The sequence below is a fragment of the Leptosomus discolor genome, chromosome 3, assembly GCF_034619465.1.
Source record: "Leptosomus discolor isolate bLepDis1 chromosome 3, bLepDis1.hap2, whole genome shotgun sequence".
Lineage (NCBI taxonomy): Eukaryota > Metazoa > Chordata > Aves > Leptosomiformes > Leptosomidae > Leptosomus > Leptosomus discolor.
The window spans coordinates 16644255-16666813 of NC_141393.1; the positions used below are offsets into that span (position 1 = coordinate 16644255).

At 38.3% G+C, this 22559-nt stretch overlaps 1 protein-coding gene across 1 annotated transcript in view; it reads left to right on the forward strand.

Annotated features, from left to right (window-relative positions):
* Positions 1-13474, forward strand: part of ATG2B (autophagy related 2B) — a 53880-nt gene extending 40406 nt beyond the window's left edge. The window contains exons 35-43 of the mRNA XM_086462798.1: positions 167-245; positions 1104-1308; positions 2258-2327; positions 3291-3373; positions 3853-3974; positions 4194-4348; positions 5347-5496; positions 6284-11326; positions 11946-13474. Coding sequence (XP_086318924.1) covers positions 167-245; positions 1104-1308; positions 2258-2327; positions 3291-3373; positions 3853-3974; positions 4194-4348; positions 5347-5496; positions 6284-6514 — 1095 coding nt within the window. The 3' untranslated portion in view covers positions 6515-11326; positions 11946-13474. The remainder of the gene's footprint in view (positions 1-166; positions 246-1103; positions 1309-2257; positions 2328-3290; positions 3374-3852; positions 3975-4193; positions 4349-5346; positions 5497-6283; positions 11327-11945) is intronic.
* Positions 13475-22559: the final 9085 nt, after the last annotated feature.

Genomic DNA, 22559 nt, shown 5'->3' on the forward strand with positions numbered 1-22559 from the left:
TGTGGCTTCTGCATGTGTTAAAGGATCAAAAAGAAGAAATGTGTTTTGATTCACATTCCTATAGAAATAAAGAGTTGGAATAGTAGAGAATATTTTTTTAGAGAATTGGGTAATTTTCTTCTTTTTTTTTTATTTTAATTTGATTGTATTTTCTTTTTGACATTAGGATGCCTTGTTTTTCCTGAAGGATTTTTTTACTAGCCTCTCTACAGAAGTAGAACTCTTGGTTACTCCAGATCCTGAAGGTATACTTTAAAAAAATCTAGTATGAAAGTGCTTCTTCCTCCTTTATTGTATGTACATGTCTATAAATTCATATGTGAATCTTATGTGTGTAAAAGAACCTATGTTAGTGACCAAACCCCAACATCAGTAACTAATCTGCTAGAACACAGAAGCTTTGGGTGTTTTAGTTTTGTATGTTAGAAATACCAACAAAGGTCTTCAACACCTAGGATCTCTATTGTATAAAAGGCTTCATCAAAATTGGAGCATATTTAATAAGAACTTCTGAAAAAAATGAGGACTCTGTATATAATATTAGGAGCTATTATTAGATAAAACTAATACACTATTTAATATCTCTTGCATAAAAGAGTAAATCTCTCTAATAGCTTGAAGTTGTATAACCCCTAGAGAAAGGAACAGCGTTCAAGATTATAAATAAACAGTACAATTTATGTGTACAGTTAAAGCAGTACTTCTAATCAAATACACCAACTGATGCAAAACCCAGTATATATTGAAAAGCATGTTTCCTCCCTTAACAAGATTTGTGACCTTGTTAGCAGCTATACTTTACCTATTTCTGTTGAGATGTCATACTGAAATGCGTAGGTAATGAAGTACTCTGCAACACTGCCATTAAAACTAGATGGATTATTTATGCTGAGGCATAAACTTCAAATTAAGCTTCTCGTACTAATTTCTATTGATAACTAAGATATTATCTTACTAAGAGAATCTGAATATTGTCCTGCTAGTAATTCTTATTAATAAGCATTAGAGCTTACTAAGGACACAATAATTGTAAAAACACAATCTTTTTGTAGTCAATGTGAAAAATGTTTATACAGTTTACTGTGTATAACTTCTTACCTTAGTTAAAAAGTCTCCTGGTGCTGAAGTTACGTGTAGTTTGCCCAGGCATGTCAGCAGCCTTAAGGACCCAAGTCCCGTCATTTCTTTCTCATCACACAAGCAAGCAAATGAAAATGGTAGCATTGATTCTATGGATGTGGTTAATGGAGATGATCATCATTTCTCACAAGAAGTGACATCATACAATGATCAGCCAGTATTTTTCAGGTAAACAGGTGACACAAAGCTGTTCTGCTGAATGTTTTAAGAAATTGTGGTGATAAACTATTCAGACTTTATGACAAGGTGCTTTTTTTTTTTTGTTTATTGACTGTCTGTGGAAATCAAATATTTTTTCTATCACTGGAAGGTAACTAATGGTGTTTTTATTAACTTTTGCACACTACTGTGCACAAGAACATAGAATTACTTAAAGCTCTGCCATGTACAGAACCAGTAATGAGATATTTTACAAATAAATAAAAATAGCAGTCTTTGTACTCTTGTGTCTAACAATGTAAAGTAGATCTAATTAATGAGACATGAGAGTATATAAAGGAAAAGCATATCTTGGGAGAGGTATGAGATTAGAGTTTCTCTTTTGATATTTTAATGTAGGCCTGAATGGGAGGTGATTACAAAAGTTGCAGCCTGTTAATGCAGAAGTTTTTTTTCTTGTGTATTCAGATCATAAGTGCTTCTAACAACAGATGTGTGCCTTGGTAAGCAGTGCTGGGCCAAATTATGAGAGAATGACTGTGGCTCTATTTCATCACATACATCACCAACAGAATTTTTTAATAAGTTCCAGCTGCCGGGCTAAATTTTGCCCACAGCACCGTTAGCCATACTTTTTTTTTGGTAACTGGAATACATGCTGTGAAAACTGAGGGAAGATGTTCACCTGCAGAATTAGTAGCACTTTTGCAGGACACTTATGTTTACTGTAAATGCTAACCTTGACTAGATGTTAAAAAATGAAGAAAAGTGGAATTTGCCACTGTATTTTTTATACTTATTCTGAAGTACTAACGTAGTAACTAGAGGGTTTATGGTTTACAGAAAAAGGTATGGCATCCTATTCCAGGAGGATGGGAAAACAAGGGTTTCTTTTTGGAAGGATAATTTTATTTCCTTTTCATGTTTCTAACTGTAAAATTTCCTTTGTATATCCCAGAGAATTTCGTTTTACATCAGAAGTTCCAATACGGCTTGATTACCACGGCAAACATGTATCAATGGATCAGGTTTGTGTACAGTGCTGATGCTGTAGGAACAAAAAATTGATGTTGATTTGGTTTTGTTCCCCTCCTCCCCCATGAGCTGAGGTATATTTTTATGCTCCCTACTTGTTATTAATGTGATCTTGAGAAATGTAGGACATGAATTTTTTTAGTTTCAATAAAATTTAACCTTGTTTCACTCTTAATTTAAAAACTAGGGGGTGGATCCTCCAGGTATGATTCACTTAGAATGAGACTTGAAAATCACATTTATCAACTCAGTGACTGGCTGGAAATCTTTCTGCCCAGCTGTGGTACTCCTCAAAGGTGATACCATTATGTGATGCCAGAATTGCGCATTTCATTTTCTTCCTTATTAATACTAAAATAAAGTATTGTCTTTTATTTTTTTCTCATTTCCTTGTTTTCTTCCCTTGCAGTCTAGTAATGTATGGGCTTCAGTAGCAGAATGTAATGCAGGTTCTTTATATATAGTTCTTTATAAAATATGTGTTGGTTATCATGCTGAGTTTACAGAGCACACCTCAAAATTCCTGTATGCACAACCAGATTTGTACTCTGTCATGGCAAATCAGTAAGAAAATATGGACAAGTGAAAGCAGCAACTTTTTCAGTATGCACTACTGTCAGAGAAATCAAAACATGAAATAGTAGCTTTAGAATGCCTGGAACATACTAATGCTAGAGCTTTGTTTACATAAGTTGTTATATCATAATATTTTAGAAGAAGCCTTCTTGTATTCAGATGTTTTTCTTAGAGTAGCCAATTAAGCCAGATTCCATTTTTTGCAAGTTTTCATGTAACATAATTCATAGCACTGTAACGAGTAGCATTTGGGAGACCTGGGGAGAATCAGTTTAGACAGAAATACCTGCAATAAGAGTTGAGGTGATGAAATTATTTCTTGCCTACAGATTGTACAGAATAAGTAAACTTGTGTGATAACAAAATATTTCATTTATTAGGGAACGCTAGCTGGGATTCTTATTGGGCTTGCTCAGTTAAACTGCTCAGAATTAAAGCTGAAGAGACTTTGTTACAGACATGGGTAAGTTTACTGGGTTGTAGATTAGCACTGATATTGCAAATTAAACCAAGTTTATGGTGAATAACTAAACGTAGCAAGGAAAAAGCAAATTCTCTGATAAGATGCACTTCTCAAATCCGAGACATTTTTTGACTTTATTCTCGTTTTTGTCAAATATATACTTTTGAAGAACAGCATCTATTTTCAAGACAGTATTTAATACATGTGCTAGTCTCAACTTTTTTTTAACTGCTAAACTCTTTTAACTTTAGTTGTATGTTTACTTTCTGTTGAGCTGGATGTGATTATGCAGTCTTGAACTTCTATTTTTATGAAGCACGTACATGTGAAATGCTTGGGTTAGCCAACGGCAACAAAAGATGACACTTGAAAACAGCTTTCCTTTTGTTCAAATGACCTCTTTATTTACTTCAGTGAATAATGCATTTGTCTTATGTATTGTATGTTTTAAAACATATTAATAATTTTGTTTACTTTAGCTTGTTAGGTGTGGATAAATTATTCTCCTATGCCATCAGTGAATGGCTTAATGATATCAAGAAAAACCAGCTACCAGGAATTTTGGGAGGAGTGGGGCCTATGCATTCACTAGTGCAGTTAGGTAAGTTAATTCTTGTTTCTGTTCAGACACATATGACAGTTGTTTAAAAAAAAAAAACAAACAAACAAAAAAAAACCACCCCCAAAAAAATCCAAATGCCAACAAAACACACACCACCCCCCACCCCCCACCCAATGTTGGCACTTGTTTTCACTTCCTTTCAAGGCATTCTGCTTATCTAAGAACTTTCTAACTATGGTGTTCTGTCTTAATTTTCAGTCCAAGGTCTGAAAGACTTGGTGTGGTTACCAATAGAGCAGTACCGAAAGGACGGCCGTATTGTAAGAGGCTTTCAAAGAGGAGCAGCTTCTTTTGGTACTTCCACTGCAATGGCAGCACTGGAGCTAACAAACAGAATGGTTCAGACTATACAGGTATAGTGTTTTACTTCTGGACTTACACATAAAACGAGAAGTGTTGCTAGTAAGTGCTTTCTATTAAGCTAATAACTTAGTGCTATATGTTTAAGATTGGGAGCATGTCTTTGAAAAAAAAAAAAAAAAAAGAGCTGTATAAATAGGAAAGCAGAAACTGGGCAAAGCTTGCAGCAGCCTGTGAGGCGAGAACTATGGCGTCAAACACGATGGTTAGAAAATTGTGTTAAAATACTGCTGAACACATAAGCTGTTACATGTTTCTTAATGTCTTTAATGTATTACTATGTACAGTTTAATACTAAAATACTCAGCTTCACTAAAAAGTCACTGATACTGAGAAAGATGAGTTCTTTGCACATATGTATTTTCCAGTAATAGAGTCTTAATTTTTTTTTTTTTAAATGTCAGCTTATCTGTGCTTATTTGGGGGCCAGGGGGGAAGCCTCAAAATTAATAAAGCTTTCTGGTTTTAACCCTAAAGTAATCGTGGGTTAAAGTGTTAATAAATTTATGTTCCTTAATGTAAAATACATAATGAAAATACACTTTAACCACCTAATTTTGCAAAAATTCTGTACATATCTTAAGCTTGAATCTATATAGTAAAAAAACAGTGGTATTATTTACCTGAGTGGAACTATGTGTATGCTTGTGAGTTTGATTAAATGTTTCAGTTTCCATCTTGAGCATTTAGTATAGATTAGAGGATGCCTTTGAAGGAATGGCAATTAGGAGAGAATCCCCCCCCTCCCCCCAAAACCTACAACATTAAGGACCCCCCCCCCACCAAAACCTACAACATTCATTCTTTTATTATGGAACTCAGGGTATAGTTACAGCTGCACCCATTGCAGAAGTTATTTTACAAAATCTTAATCTGATGTAAATTAATACTATTTGTGGAATTATAATTCTTCTATTTAATTATGTCACCCTGTTAGTAGTTAAAATTTATAAGACTTCTTACATATTTTGCATTCACTCCTGATCTTCAGGCAGCTGCAGAAACTGCGTATGACATGGTATCACCAGGGCCAACTTTTATTGAAACAAAAAGGATCAAACGATTCCCTCGCCATCGTTTAGCTCATCAGCCAGTAGACCTGCGGGAAGGTGTAGCCAAAGCGTACAGTGTAGTAAAAGAGGTGAGTGCAAAAGTAATTGTCCTTAATTATTTCCTGAGACAGCAAATAAAACATTAGGTGTTAGTTTAAGATGACCAAACAAAGAAGGAGATTTAAGTTTTGAAGGAGACTGTCTTAATCAGTAATCTTAAACCAGCATAAACCTTGCATGGAAAAATCGGAGAAATAGAAATAAACTAAGATGTTATGCAGCTAAGTGTGAGTAGGACTTCAGTATTGTACAGTTGTGAGGGTTTACAATTATTCTGAGACATGTAAACCTGATTTCCCACCCCATGTTGTCAGTCCTTCCCTTCCTGCCCACCTCCCTCCAGGTTACTGTTAATTCTGAGGTTATTAAAGTTTAAGCATGATGCTGGATTTAAAACAAGTGAAAGCTGTCTTTACCGTGACAGTGTATTAAAAATTAGAATGCTGACCTGTGTTTATTCTGCCCTTTGTAGTGTATTTTTCTGTTAGTTGCACGTGGTATCGTGTCTAAGAAGTTAGGTCTCAGCTGGTGAGTTTTCAGTGAGTTGTGTCATTTTTGAATAGCTCTCAGTACCCCACAGCTGCTTCCCATATGCAGAAGTGCCACCAGAAGTTACATGAAATATTTCATCTGTAAGTTCATAGTACTATTATTGTAAGCCTTATTAGGAGAACTAAATCATACTTGTATCGGTATAGTTCTGCTACAGTTATAATATAAATCACAAAGAAGACAAATGCTGAGCAATTTAAGTGTCCTTTAAAATTAGGAGAGGCTGCTTTTTCACTGTAACTAATTTCTATTAATTTCTCGAAGGGGATTACGGACACAGCCCAAACCATCTATGAGACTGCTGCTCGTGAGCATGAAAACAGAGGAGTAACTGGAGCAGTAGGTGGAGTCCTCCGCCAAATTCCACCCACTGTGGTGAAACCTTTCATTGTTGCAACAGAGGCAACCTCAAATGTTCTAGGTGGAATGAGAAACCAGATCAGGCCAGATGTGCGTCAAGAAGAGTCTCAGAAGTGGCGCCTTGGGGAGGATTGAGATTATAAATCTGGCTCAGCAGGCAGGTAGCAAGGCTGGAAATGGAGAAGGCTGTTCTGTTGGCAGCTTTAGATGGAGCTCGCTTTCTTTTGTTATGCTCATCTCAGGAACAAATGAGGTTTTCAACTATTAGCAAAACATCCAACCAAAAATATTTATGAAGCGAAAAGCGAATTGGTACTTGCTTATACTGTGTGTTACCAATACATTTGGTAGATAGTGCCAAACATAGCGAAGCATGCGCTGTTGACTCAAAGACATGCTTGCTCTATTCAGTTTACCATATTTTTCTTGGTAGATTTAACATCTGAAGCAGTAGCCTGTATGGTAAAACTAATGTTTTGAAGATGTTTGCTGAGCATAGTCAAAAGAACTGCCTTCAATAAAGGGCTCTGCAGATGCTCTTCACTGACTAAAGGATAAAAGCTTTCATTATGGACATGAGACATGAAGCCAATTAATATGGAAGCATATTTAGCATTTAGTGGTCATAAGCATCGCTTTTAACGTGGCACTTAACAGCAAGGGCAAGCTTGATAACCATTCAGAATTTAGATTCAGTGTTGATATACCTATGAACAGGATTTATTCCTAAATATTAAATACCTACTTTTGTGGGTCTTTGAAGAACCTGAATGTTGCAGAAATGTTCTGTTGTGTTGCACTTTAATGGATATGGCCTGTATATTGTGCTTTTTTTATAGTGTGAATAAAATGTAATGTGCGTTATCATTTACGTGGTTTAGAAGATTACAGAAATTATTGGAAAGAGCATCATTTGATGATGATCCTACAGAGAAGTGTCTTAAATTTGTTTAAACTACTCATATGTAAAACCACTTTTTCTTCTTCTGTTACACTAATTACAATGCTAAAAGTAACTGTTCTTCAGGAAAACAGCAGTTTAATGTTATTGTGGCCAACAGCTCTTTGTAAGAATGAGAAAACCTAAGTAAAGTATAAAGAAATTATTTCATAATTTCATAGTTAAAATTCTATACAGACTTTATTTTAATAATCTGCTTTTATTTAAAGTTCATACTGTTGCAAAGTTGATCTTACAAGATATGTTTAAATTGTGTGTTGTCAGTTATTTGACAATGAGTATTTGAGCTCATTTAATTTGAACTGGGGATGGGTGACAGGATTTTATTAAAAAAAGACAACAAAACTTCAGAAATCAAAGTTGATGCTGACATTATTTACAGCTGAAGAGGTGACCAGGGTCTCCACAGGGTTTTATTAAACAACTGACATGCTGCCATTTCTGGGCACTTTACGTGCTCAGAAGCACTAAAGGCCCAGCACTAGATGGGCAGGAATAAACTGTTTTTCCTTGTAGGAGCAAAAACTGGAGAATAAAAAGTAAAGACTACTCTGAATAGAAAAGCGCTCATTTTGAATTTCAACAACTGAACGCTTTGGATGGCTAGCCAGAACGTAACTTTGTTGTAGACCTGTGCTTGTAAGTGGAAATCCTGCAAATATGCTACGTGAAAAATCTCCGCTGAAAGAGGGACATCAGATGCTATTGATCAAACTTCAGTCTCTAAGGGTGATGAGGAAGTAGTTTTCCTCTCTTTTTTATTTAATACCTTCCACTAGCAAAAACTTTGCTGATAGGCCTTACAGGACAAGTAGGAGTGTATGAAGGAAAATAGTTACTGCTCGTTCATCGTGATGCTATACTAGCTATTCCTGAACACCAAAGAATCTGGCTGGAAGGTAAATGATTTGAAGATGTCCCCTCTGCTGGGAAGACTTCTGCAGTCTGCTTTATTATTTTTCATAGAACAAAACTCCAGTTACAAACAAATTCTTGCATTGGGTGACAGGTGATATTAGAAAGTTTTGTTTTCACTTGCTGGAATCATCTAAGTTGTGGTTCGCTTTGAAGACCTGGTTATTTCAGTTAAACGACTTTCTGTAAGCAGAAGGAGATGCTTTTGAGAGGACAAATACATGCAGATTTGATGACATATATACCTGCAGATTTAATGATATGAAATACTTTGATGTATAAATACTTGTGGCAGTTCATGATTCTGTCCAGTAATTAGAGAGCTCTGTTCTAGTGAGAGCTCAAAGCTTGAGCATTTTGCACAGGAATGAGTTCTGTGTTTGCAATTTGGCACCTCCTGAATGCCTTCTCAAGACGTGGCGATGAGTCCATGCAAGTAAGTAGCAACGCTTCATTTTCATTTGCGATTACCGTACCATGTAATTTTGGCTGGTCCAGTTTGTCCGGTTAATTGGAATAAACTGTAATAGTACAAATTACATATTTTCTTTCTTTTTAACATTGCTGAAAAGAACGCTGAAATGCCACTGCTCCATTTAATTTTCAATTCTGTCATAATCTGTTTGTACTGCAATGCAATTAGAATATATTTTTATACGAGGGCATGCTGTCAAGGTAAAACATTTTTATAGAGTGTCTCTCATTGTCAGTAATATAGATTGTACAAATTTATTAAACTTCACTTTTCGCTATGTGAACTCTTGCGTTTACTGCTTGCACTTTATTGAGCCTCTTCAGTGAAATGGATTTAAATTTTTTTCCAATATTTTATTTTTACAAACAGTTTCTTAATTTTTGGATGTATGTTCTGCATTGTTTTTCAGTTGTAACATGATCTTGCAGCGTTTGAAATGTTGAAAAAAAAACCCAAACCCCAAAACCACAAAACTCGCGAAACTAGTGTTTACTTTAGGACCTTGTTTTCAAAATGTTGGAACAGCTTGTGTTTTAAATCAAAAAATATATAGTGTGTGAGAAGGGATTCATCAAATGCTCTGCTCAGTACTGTAAGAATTTTCAACCACTTAAAAAAAAAAAAATACACAGAATGAAACTTGACTGGACATGTTTCCTGGAAGTGGAATTGAGTACATTACCGTATTTGCTGTTAAGACAGAGATCTCTGAAAATACTGTACTTGAATTTTCCACTGAAATTGGATGCTATAGACACCAGCACTTTTCTTATTTGTAGTGGATGTAAACTGGCACAGTCCGTGTTTAATGTTTAAATTCTCTAATGTTGAACTAACACTACTACTGCTACTTAGTCCGATAGTGTCCTGGTAGACAGAACTGTCATCCTGGGTTTTCTTAAGCATCCTGGTACTTCAGATAACACATTGAGTGCCTGGGAAGTACTGGGAAAGACAGACAGCCATCTTTTGGAAAAACAAATTAAAACCTGTGCTTCGTACGGATCTTAGCCGTGACTGGGAGCAGCAAATCGTCACATCTGTGCAAAGGCAGCTTCCACTTTCTTTCCAAGATCTGTTGGCAGTTCCTGAATACCGCAGCTTTTTAGCAATGCAGTGTACCCTAGGTGTACTTCCCTAACGTTGAGCATTAGATCAGTCACCGGTGAGTTCAGCAGTGCTTAAGGGATGTGTCTGGTTTTATTTTCTCCTTGTGTGGTTGTGAACATCCATTGCTTGCTTTCATTTACAGTTGCTTAACTGAGTTGCCTAGAAAGGTTTCTTAATAAACCAAAAAGCTGTTAAATGGTTGTGAACAAGACACTCTTAACTGAATGTGATCCCTATACCTGCAAATGTGATGCTGATTTTACCTTAAATATTGAAATGTATGCATTTTGTAAAACAGTGACATTCAAGAATTTGTTTAGAGTAGTTAAATACTTCTGAATCTTTTAAGTATCCTAAATCTCGCAGCAGTATAAACATTGTCAGAAAAGGTGTGGGTATTTATGTCAGTTTCAGTCCCTAGTGTGCACAGTTCTTTCAGTCTGGAGGCCTCATGTTTTAAGCTTCTGACAACTGTTTTAAGTTGCTCTACATGCTATATCTTGTTTACAATTAAAGAATTAGATACTACAAATTAAGTACATAAATACAAATCATACATTTGTACTCTATTTCTTAACAGTAAGGTAGCTCAGACAGAAACACAGCAATTTGTGTATATGTTTGTGTATATTTTTTACATTTTTGCATTTATAGTAGTTTTGTGGTATTGTTTGTATATGGTTTGCTAGTGTAAAGCATATAATCTCATGAAATAGAAACCACTGTGGAAGGGAATTGCATATTTCAACTTGAGTTATTTTGCTTAAAGTTCTTGTCCCCCTCAGTATGTCTTTGAGAATTATTTTTGACCATAATTTATATGGCGCCAAAGGTGTATATTTTAGCTTATTAAAATGCTGAAGGACCTGAGTGCAAATAGGTTGTCCTGTTAAATATGTTTAATGGAAAAAAACCCACAAATTTGTAACAATACATGAATAAATATCTTAATTTGTTCCTTGAGTTGGTTTTCTCTACCTATGAATATAACTAACAAGAAAGCTGTCTCCCAAAATAGCAAGAGTTAACTCTTAAAGCTTTTTTGCCTACCTGGCTTATATAGCTGTACCTCACAAATTAAATAAAGATTTATACTGAGGGAAAAAAAAAGAAAGCTTTAAAATTGCATGGAGGTAAAAAGCTAGGAAATGAATTAACCTGGCTGATAGAACTGTAACCCACCTCTGCTGTGCATCAGCAAAGTGCTCTCTAACTGTATGATAGCATACCGTGTATCCCATAGCTATTGCCACCTTTAGTTACGGAGTATGTATGTGTTACCTCCACATTCAGTGGGGATTTTAAAGCTTTATTAGCTTCCAAACCTTGTAAGAATGAATTAATTCCTTTCAGGATGGAGTCCTGAGTCCTTTCAGAATCCCCTTCACAGGCGTCTGAAAAGAGATCTTTGGAAGATGAGTACTGAGTAGTATGAAATACTGGTGGCAGTGCCAGATCCCTGAATAAGGAGAGACACAAGACAGGTGTAAGTAATATTCTATTGTGTTTTGTATGTTCTTACAGCTTAGGGGGGAAAAAAAAGTAACTGTATAGTGCCTGAGTAACTGTCATGGCAAGCATTAACCCTTCAAGAAGCAGCTGCCAGCCACCCTGTGCAGCTCTTCCTCCCCCTTTTTGTAAGCTAGGCCTCCCATGGATTAACTTCCAATTTTGGTGATTTTATTTAAAAGCTCTTATTTTTTTTCTTTATTTAAGGGGGTTCTGTATATGTAAATTGAGAGTGAGCGAGAGGGGTTTTTTCTTGGCAAGCAAGGCGGACAAGTTTCTTAGCTTTTCTGAACACTGCTCATAGAAGTGATTAAGGACATTTGAGCAAACGCTGTTCTGAGGGGAAGTGTGGGGCACAGAGGATAAATAGGGAACAGCTTGGAATTGGTCATTGGTCATCCCACAAAAGTATGGAAAATTAAAGGAATTTATTTCACGTGTTCCAAATGCTTTCTTCATAGATCAAAAGTGATAAAGTTGCGAACTCCCCTGATTTGCAGTCTGTGCTTCCCTGGATTTTTGAGTTATCTGTCACTTGTATAAAAACTACTACTAAGTGTATGTGGTTCTCTGAATTAAGTCTTCTCTAATTCAAGCTTGTATCCGCATGGCCAGAATACCAGGCTTCATTTTGCTCAGATGAGCCCCACAGAGATGATACAAGATGGCACAAGCTGGAATCGCAACCCAAGGAAAGTGTAAAAGAAGTTCTTTGTCTCTTTGCGATACTGAGGTGTACCAAGGATACTCCTGATGCTTCCAGGTTAGTCCCAGGAGCGGAGGAGACTAAGACTCCACAGCCTCTGACTGGAAAGCCACCAGTATGACCTACCAACCTGGAGCACATTAGCTTGAACTGCATTCCTAATTGAGGATGACCCAAGCTCAAGTGTTCTTTTTTTTTTCCTTTTCTGTTAGTGATTTTTGTTAACAGCATTTCAAATCTGATACTAAGTGATATTTTTTTTCCTACAAATTTATATCTCTAGTAAATAGTGTGTTAAGCCATCTGCTATTATCATAGATTACAAAAGACTTCATAAAGTTGCCTTTTTGTGGCAGATAAACTGAGGTTTCAAAGCAGTTTTATTCTGAAGTGGAGTGCTTAGATGAAAGCAGAATATACTGAAGGGCAACAATGAAGTATTTACAGCCCCACAGACAAGGAAATGGTTCAAACTCCGTAGGTGTTTGTCATGAAGATTTGTGAGATGGTCATATGTAGCATAATGCTGTTCTCAGGCTCTTATCTGTGTATCTGATTATTTGCTCTGGTGTTGATTTCATTCTGTGCCAGAAGCACAAGTGTTAGATTTGGCAAAGGTAAAATAAGTAACAGCTGTTACTTAGTCAGAAAGCTTTAACTTTCACCTTTAGACTTTAACACTTGGCAGTTGTTTGGTACTGAAGATTTGCTGGTGGCTCCAACAACTCTGTGAATCTCACACCGCTTCTTTCCTTTCTTCCTTCACCTCTTCTGTCTGTTCAGTTTGAAAATGCTTCCTGCTGTGTGTACAACGTGTCTGAGGGAGGCTTATGTCTGTTTGTAAGTGAATGGAGAGTGAGTTTGTGGGTGTTTGACGATACCATGCTGTTCATTATAATGCTGTGTCCTGGTTTCAGCTGGGATAGGGTTAATTTTCTTCCTAGTAGCTGGTACAGTGCTGTGTTTTGGATTTAGAATAAGAATAGTGTTGGTAACACTCAGATGTTTCAGTTGTTGCTGAGCAGTGTTTATGTCAAGTGAAGGACTTTTCAGCTTCTCATGCTGCCCTGCCAGCGGAGGCTGGGAGTGCACAAGAAGTTGGGAGGGGACAGAGCCAGGACAGCTGAGCCCCACAGACCAGAGGGATATTCTGTACCGTATGACATCATGCCCACTACATAAACTGGGGGCACTTGGCTGGGGGATGCTGCAGCTCAAGGATTGGCTGGACGTTGCTCAGCAGGTGGTGAGCAATTGTATTGTGCTTCACTTGTTTTGTATATTCTATTATTATTTTCCCTTCCTTTTCTGTCCTATTAAACTGTCTTTATCTCATGTATCATTTATCTCTTTAGTAATGTTTAATGGATCTGAAATATTTCCTGGAATTATTCAATAAAATAAAATGCTTTACTGACATTACAGCCTGTCCCTGTGTACTCAGTGCCAGAAGTGTCTTTTGGAGCACTAAAGTTGTTTATTTTAAGCATGAGGCTCTCAGTGATGGTTTTGAGTTCCATTTTCTCTTGGCCTTTCAGAGCTGTTTAGTACCTTGTAATAGTGTTTACTCTTTTTGTTCTTTTCCATGTCACTTCTGCCTCCGAGTGCTTAATTTCCTCAGAACATTCAACAGGCCTCAGCAAATATAAATAAGGGGGGAGCAATTATACAACTCCCATTGGAGGCAAACACTCTTACCTGGCAGCTGAATTTTGTTTACGACAGCCCAAAGTATTGTCCCAGGGCACAGCTTTCTGGTTTTACGGTTCTTCTTTTCTAAGAGCTGTAACTTAATACCATGGAGCCCCTTTTTGCTTTTCCCAACCAGAGGTGACGCCCCTCCAGGTAAATTTGTTAATACGATGGAGTTTGACAATTAGTTCAAAAAGAAAAATGGCCTCCAAGTTGAGAAGATCTGTTGACATTGGTTTGTAACCTGGGCCTTGTCTCTTCACAGTATCCTACGGACACTGCTTTTTCCTGCAGAAATGACAGGAGGCAATTAGAAAGAAGCGCATCCCACTACATTAACCGTTAATGCCTCTACATCATCGCCTTAAGCCTCTTGTGTCATTTAATACAAAGACCCACACTGACATTAATAGGGAAGGTTTTCAAATTGCAATTTTCATCATATCTATCTTTCCTTGTCCTCAGCCTGAATTTTTACTGATGCTGCTTCCTATAAAGTGTGAAGCCCCAAGAATGGTTTTTAACAGATATTTGTGAAGATGCAGAAAAGGCCAGTAAGGATGATGAATAAAGATGAACAGTATTTTTACTTCTGCCACCCCTGATCTTTGCTTGTAGGTGCTGTTGTGTCTGAATTACTTGATCGATACTGCTACCCTGGAGGCCATCACTTCAATTTAAACTTGTCATGCAAACAGAAGAAAGAAAAAGTAGATTTTTCAGATAAGCATTGAAGACTTGTAAAGTGTTTGGTTATGTTTGGTTTTCCCACCACACATTTTCAGAGTAGTTATCCAAACAGGTCCACTGGAGCCTTCTTTGTGTTGCTGAGTAATAGCTCTTAGTACTTGTTGCTTTTTCAAAACTTACCTCTGCAACAAAGTTAATGTAGGGAAAGGACAGTAAAGTGGGTTCATCTGCCTGAACAGAGACTGCAGAGCTGAGGAGGAAGCTATGGGTGTAAGCATCCAGCCCTACTGAGGAAGGATGAAGATGTTTGTTTCCACAACACAGGCCCTGTCTTGCTCTGTTAGTAGAAAAATGAGGCCTTTCTAAGCTTCCCCTGTGTTTTGGGGAACTAGCCCTAACTGCCCCCTGCAGCAGGTCCTGAGCCAGGGCCATCAGGTGCAGGGACCTCCTGCTCACGGCTTCTTCCTCATGTGTAACGTACTAGTGTCGCCCCCTTTCCTAAGAGGATATTGTTTCAGCCGCTTTGTGATGCGAGTCAGGGAAGGTCTAAACTGAGCAAAACAGCAGCTCAGTCACTTGTTTTTACTGTAAAATCACACAATGGTTTGGGTTGGAAAGGACCTTAAAGGTCATCTTGTTCTAACCCCCCTGCCATGGGCAGGGACACCTTCCACTAGAGCAGGTTGCTCCAAGCACCATCCAACCTGGCCTTGAACACTGCCAGGGAGGGGGCAGCCACAGCTTCTCTGGGCAACCTGTGCCAGTGCCTCACCACCCTCACAGTGAAGAACTTCTTCCTAATATCTAATCTAAATCTCCCCTCGTTCAGTGTGAAACCATTACCCCTTGTCCTATCACTACACTCCCTGATAAAATACCAATTGAAGAAAAATTTTCTCCTGATTTTGCCCTATTCTTGTTTAAAAAAATATAAAATCTGTTCTTCTGGATTTTGTATGACTGCTGCATTCCATAGGAAGATAAAAACTCTGGGCTCTGCCTGCTGCAACATGCTGGGACTGATTTTGCACAGCTGTCCATGGGAGGCAGGTGGCAGGCCACCTTCTCCTGTGTCTTCAGCTGCTGAAAAAACCTCCAGAAGCATATAGAGGAACTAAAAAAAATGAAACTGTGTCCCTACCTGTTTATAGCAAGGGTAAAGTGAGAGTTTAAGGAGAACTGAAACAGAAGACTCCTTCAAATTCTTTATGGTTTGAAAATTGAAGGACCTGCTTAGAGTAAGGCAAAGAACTGGGAGCGTTTTGACAGGGTTTTGTTAGTCTCCAGGGAAACTTCCACATGACTGAGTCTGTTTGCTCTGCTGAAAGCTCTTTCCTTCTTCAGATCACTTTTCTGTTTAAGATCAAGTCCACTGTGTTAGGTTCCAAGCAGCGAGAATTTACATTCCTCAGACACTTCAAAATCCTGAATTTCTCTACAAAGTGTTTCCAGAAATAGCAGCTGACACTATAATGCAAAAACATTTGAAATGTATTTTCAGGATTTTCTTATTTACATAAAGACGGGCATCTAATAGTGTCTTCTATAAATCAAACTTCATCCCATGTATCAATTGTGGGATAGAAGCTATCTGTGTAGGGGACAGCACATAAGCTCTGCTGGCCTAGGATGCAGAAGGTGCTGGATAATCACAATCAAGATCTATGGCTGATGCCAAAGGCAATTTTAGGTGTTATCATATGTACTTCTAGCTGGGCAAATTTACATCCTTATATGGATTGTAATTGTGACTATGATAGTAATATTCTAAGGAAGTCAAGATATATGTGAAAGAGCCATAGACGTTGCACTTTCTGCAATGATTAAAGGAAATGTTTTATAAGGCGTAGCAATAATTTCCCCAAATTTTCTCATTTTCAGAGGGGAAGTTTCTTGTTCGTAATGAAATGCTAGGATTAAGCCTTTGGAAGAAACTGATCATACTGGCAGGAAATACTAACAGGAAAGTGGCTGCTACAGAAGAAAATTAAGCGTCTTAATATTAGTCATAGTGTTGTAATATTAGCCACAGTCATTCACAGAGACCAGGAAAGTCACAGCAAATTAAGTAGTCCTGTTTTCCAAGCCATCAGCAATTGAAATAATGCATCTTAATATAACCAACGCCACATTAATCACTGACAATACATTAGCTCCACTTTCAACAGAGAAAATTATTAAAGGCTTATTTAGAAAATACATATATATCTACATGGCCTCTCAAAGGATAGTGATAATTGCTTTGTGTTGCAATGTTAAATATGCGTTTTCTTAGAATGAAGAGACTGAAAACTGCGTGAAGAATATTTGAAAACTGAAAAATTGCATAGTCAAATAACTTCAGTCATGACACTGTAGTGCCATGTTAACTTTAGGAGACATTATTCTGTCCACTAATGGAACATATCAATATGATGCATTTTAGCCGCATGACTCCCACTCATACGGTGTGATGCTGCTAAAAAGCTTGTCTGCCATTTGGACAGTTCAGGACATGGTTTCCCTTAGTAAATTCAATTCCCTGCAGAGGAGGTGCAGTCAGGGAGGCAAGATGGTAGAAATGGGATGAGGAAATATTTCTCCTGCTTACCAGCTTTTAGTCTAGCCAAAGAACCATCTGGTGTGGCCTTACTGTCAAAGTTGAGTCCTGCACTGAAATGCTACCTTAAAAAGACGTTACAGCAAGTTTGTGCTTTCTCTGGATGTTTTTCCGTTCATAATTTGGAAAAAGTTGTAGGTAACTCTTACCCATCAATTGAAAAAATGTTGGTGGTTAATTTGACAAGCATGATCTTTTTTGTGTGTTGCTGTTCTGCTAGAATCAAATGTTGTTCTCCATGTCTATAACCTGCAAAAACCTTTTAGTGATATTAATGAGGAGCTGAAGTACTTGGAGTTGGTACAAAATGAGTTCTCCAGAAAAATATAACCTCTGATAAACACCCAGGAGTCAGGTTTTACCTGGGATAAAGAACTCCTTGTGTCTCTGTATTTCTTGTGAAATTATCCTGTCTTCTTTTTGTATGCATTCACCTTTTTGGTCACAGAGTGGCTTAAGTTGTCCTTCACCCCTCTTCCCAACAGCTACTCCATCCATGTCATGCTCTGCCTCCTAAGCTGTGCCAGGATACCTGGTTTTGTGCATACATAGTTAATTAGATTGGGAACTGGGTAATTAATGGTTTGCTGGTTTTTAATCTGGATCACTTTCCTGATTCAGTTCATCACACATCTACAGATCCACCAGTCCTCACTCAGCTAAAGGAGAAAGAACAAATGAGCGGAGGAGAAGTCTGGCTGGGACAGGACAAACCAGCAGCATCCTTGAAAGAAATTTGTGGGAAACTGTGACCTCAGCAAAGATCAGTTACCTTTACCTCTTTCGTTCTCTGGGAGAAATTAAAGAGAATACACCAAGTCATAAACAGACTGCCTATGAGCGTTTGTAACTGTTGTTATCTGTCATAGTAAGATAGGACTTATTACTGCTTTTGGAAATACAATTTGGTATTTGCTTATCAAACTCACTATCAAAGGTGTGTTCTCTGCTAACCAAAACACAAGAAATCTGTTAACTTTTCTTCCTTTTCTTCTTCTCTTTTTAAGTAATGGAGGAGTGTCTAATTGTGAGGTTTATTAAGTCAACACTGATATGCATAGTGTTAATTGCCGTGTATTACAGTGTGTGAATTGGTCTTGACAAAAGTATTGCAAGATTTGATTACTTTTTTTTTTTCCCCAACACTAATTTAGCAGAAAAAACCTTGATAATCAGCATCTTGAAACAATGCTTTCTATTCTGTCTGCATCTCCATTTGTGCTGGGATAAATAGTACTACACTGTCTCAGTGAGGTAATACCAGTGCAGTTTTTGTGCCAATTGTGGTACTACTTTAGTTGGTCTGAATGTCAGATTCTAATAATAGCTCACAGGATAGTGTGGAGACTAGCAAAGACTCAGTAACATTAAAATATGTACAGAGCTGGCCTTAAGTTGCTTTAACTATACCTCAGGTAACTTAGAAAGTGCATTTTGTATGCTATCATTATTTCTGCCTGATTAAAAAAAATCACTCTTAAGTGTCTGCAAGGCTTGATTATGAGTAATCTTGTATGGCGACTAGACTCAGCAGAACAATTAACATAAGTCAATAGAAGTTAGTAATACGCATACTTAAGTGTTTTTTATAATAAGGGAGTATGTCCTTAAGTGTGTGCTTGAAAAGGGATTTCAAATTCTTTACAAATAGCTAAAATTCATAGAAGTGTGAGGAGTATGACACTTTGTAGGTCATGAACTGCTTAAAGCCTGATTTTATGAGAAGATACTCTTAGATCTTAACTGTCATTAAACTTAATAGATGATTTGCTGGAGTGTATTTGTAGATTAAGTTTTTCACTGGAAGCATGGTAAAGTGGTGGAGAAAAACTTTGTTGCAGTGACTGTGGCTGGAATTAAGCACTTTGAACCCTAATTTTTCTGGAAAAGCAGTAATTCATTTCTACCAGGAGAGGCTGCTCAGCAACTGTTTCTTGGCCATACAGCCAAGCCAAGGAAGAAAACCTGGCTGGGCTGCAGCTCTGCCTATGTCAGATGTTTACATTTGACCCCCTAATTTCAGACAGCTTGTTGAAAAGGTTCCTTCCCCTTGTGCGGGGGCGGGGAGGTGGGGGGGGCCGCGCACACTCTCACCAGCACTTTTGTGATGCTCTGAAACATCAGTCACAGGGCAGAGTCTTTCACTCAGTAGTGGCAATGGGCCTGAGGAACATGAATGATTTAGTTCTTCGTGTCTCTGTGCCTCAGCTTCCCTTAAGCTAAATAATAAAAAACCTCAATAATAACGCAATATTTTGCAATATTATTATTATAAATAACATAATAATATGGCAGTTATAAAAAAACTTTTCATACCATTATGGCTCTTCTTACTATACTAATAAGTAACTTACAGTTTTGGCAGTTAAGAGAATGTGAGGATTCAAAGCACTGCCATCCTTCAGAAAAATCTTGTGCCCTTTTCTCTCTACACAGTCACAGAGGCTTTTGTGGGAGAGCTAGGGAGGAGGGGCTGGATGTCAGTAGTGAGTTCTGGCACCTGCTGAACAAAGCCTGTGTCACTTGGTGACCTTCATCTTCACTTGTGGCTCAGAGCAGGGCTGTAGCTCTCCACTTTGTCTACCCTGCAGCAGCTGTACCCAGCACAAATCGTGCCTCAGCCACACTTGCCTCTGCTGCGTTCTTGGGTGACTCTCAGGGCTGTGGATCTGTGCTGGCGCCATAGACTCACATTGAGGGAGGCCCTTCATCAAGTAGCAGCAACAGGAGCCCATTGGGAGTGTCTGTGCCAGGCTCTGGAGCACAGGAGAGGAGGCAAGCAGACTGGTCGTGGAGGCTGATGACAGCCTTTGATGATGACTGTCTTGCCAAGGCCACAAACAAGATTTGTGACTGAGCAGGGAGTTGGATCCTGCTTGCCAGAGTCAGAGGTGCTAAAACATCAGAAAAAAAATAGTAGTAACAACCCCAAGCTCTGAGTTTGTGCAGGTTTAGTGGTTGCTGTTTGTCCACACACAGCAGGAAGGAGTTTGACTGCCCAAAGTATTAAACTTATGAACACGCTCTTGAGAGAGGATGATTTTGATTTACACTGACAAAGCATATAAAGTAGAGGAGTCCTGGGTGTCCACATGCCATGAGTTATAAATGAGACAGTTCTTTCCATTCACTGTCTTTAATGAATGCAAACTAGAAGAACAAACTAGTGAAAAAAATGCTGTTTGTGCCACCAGGGATCTGGGCCTGGCTGGTTTCAAAACTCCTGAGCATAAAATGTTCATCACTCTCTGACTTAACAGAAAAATAATGTAACTTTCATCTTTTTATATTCCCTTTTTGAGCTACAGCCCCTGTTATGATTTTTTTTTAACCTCATGGACGTTTTCTTTCCAGGCCGAACTGGTCTTTGTCTGTAAGACTTTCAAGACTAAGCACACAATACAGAAGCCTAAGCTTCAATTTTTTACCCTCAAATGTTTCTCACAAAAAAATCAATGCTTTTGTTTATGAGCTCGCACTTTGTGAGTGTGTTAAAAAGATGAGCATCTTCACCAGCCCAAGAGACCTCTCTTATTTCCCTTCATCTGCAGAGACGAGGCGAAGGCTGTGTCTACACAATAGCTTTCTTCCCCAGTTCCAAATGGTGCCTTGATCTCTAAGTCACTTGTAAAATCTTCCAACTTTCTTAAAATGTGACACTAATACTCAGCTTCTGGCCATCCTAGAGTACTGGGGCAGTGTTCATATCAGGGCTTGCAATCCATACAATGTTGTGTGGATGTGAAAATTAGCCAGGATGCTGGTCCAGAAGCATCTCCTGAGCACACTTCATTCATGTGAATGTCAGTCAGCCACCACCATCCTCCATCTCACAGACAGAGTGAAAATGCTTGTTGAGAGCAGTTTCACGCTAAGTAAATTAATGTTTCGCATCCATCTTGTAGCTCTGAGTTTTGCATGTTATTATTTTGGAATAATTTGCATATATTTGCATATCCATTTCTATTTGGAGTACTTGTCAGCAACATACGGCAGAAATGGAAGAGGAAGTCAGTCATTAGTGTTGTATTGTCACTCTTTCATTCCAGAGTTCCTACTCCATGGTTTATGTATCTATTTATGTAAACGCCAGCAATTCTGAAGGCATAACTGGTCTTTTCTCATCAAGACAAACTTTGGAATAATTCTGGGGCAGCTTTAGGCAGGACAAACTAATCTCTGGCATGAGCCTGTTGTTCTTACATGGGAGATATGGCAGATAAGGGCTTGGGGAGTGATGAGCAGGTCAGTGAGTTCTGCACAGTGTTTGAAGCACCAGCACCCAGCTCTGCATTGCCAAGCACTGCTTCCTTGATTGCTTGAGACTGAATGGGCAAGGTAACAAATGTTTTTTTAAAAAACTACGTTGGAAGGTTTGAGAGTAACCAAGCATCCAAGATAATAAGTATTAAAAATGTAGTATACAAAAGGACAAGGCAGCAAGAATTCTTCCACTAATATCCAAAATACATGATTCATTCTCTACACCCTCACAGAAGTGTAAATCCAGACTAGTCTCGTTGCAGATAAAGGATCCATGGTGTTGGAGACTGCTTCTGTAGCCTTGTAGTCCTCCATTCTCACATCTTGCAGTGCCTGTAGTTAGAGATGAGTCTGTAGGAGACTGTCCCTTGGAGAAGGCAGTTAACGGACAACAGTGCTTTGTAAGAACTGCTTTTGTGATATCGCACTGGTGTTTGAGGGATCTGTGCTTCTGCCAAGAGAACATTAAAAATTGCATGGTATTCAGCCGCAGGGTCTTCCTATAATTGAGCAAAAGTTCCTGCAAGGGTGCAAACCACATTCCTGTTGAGTGACTTAAGCAAAGCTGTTTGCTGTCACCTGAGGTCTGGTCCAGTTTTCTTAAACAGGCTATGCGTTATTTACCTCTGAGAGGAAAAAGGCAAACAAGATCAAAGCAATTATTGGCTAGAGAACAGAGTAACAATGGGGACAATTTGGCATTTAGGTGCATGACATCAATGTAGATGCACTACTGTCATTGATAGTGCTGTGCTATCTAATTGTACAGGTTCTTAAATTTCTGTTGTTGGAAGTCCCATGGACATCTGCAACTCTGTCAGTGAACTGGCAGAATCACACAACCCTTGGCAGAGCCAAACTTTTGGGTGGACTCCTTGATCCCAAGTTCTACTGGGGTTCACGGGCCAGGACTCCCCCACCTAAACCACCCAGTGTAGCATATGTTCAGATCACATAGATCTCACCAGAAAAAAGCCAGAGAAGGCAGGGTGGAAGAGTCCAAGGGAAGAGCTCTTTTACCTGCTAGCTCTCGGGTTAGATGTGGCACATATTCATGTCTTCACCTGAGAGACAGTGGAGACCTAAACACAGTTCTCCAGGTTCCAGGAGAATGCCATAACAAAAAGCTACTCTAGTTCAGCAGTGTGCCTTTCCCAGCCTTGAAGTTGTTTCTTGTATAATAACTAAAAATCTCTAAAGACTCTCTGCTCCCCTGTTACAATACCATATCTGTCCATTTATAGTTTTTTTTTTTTTTTA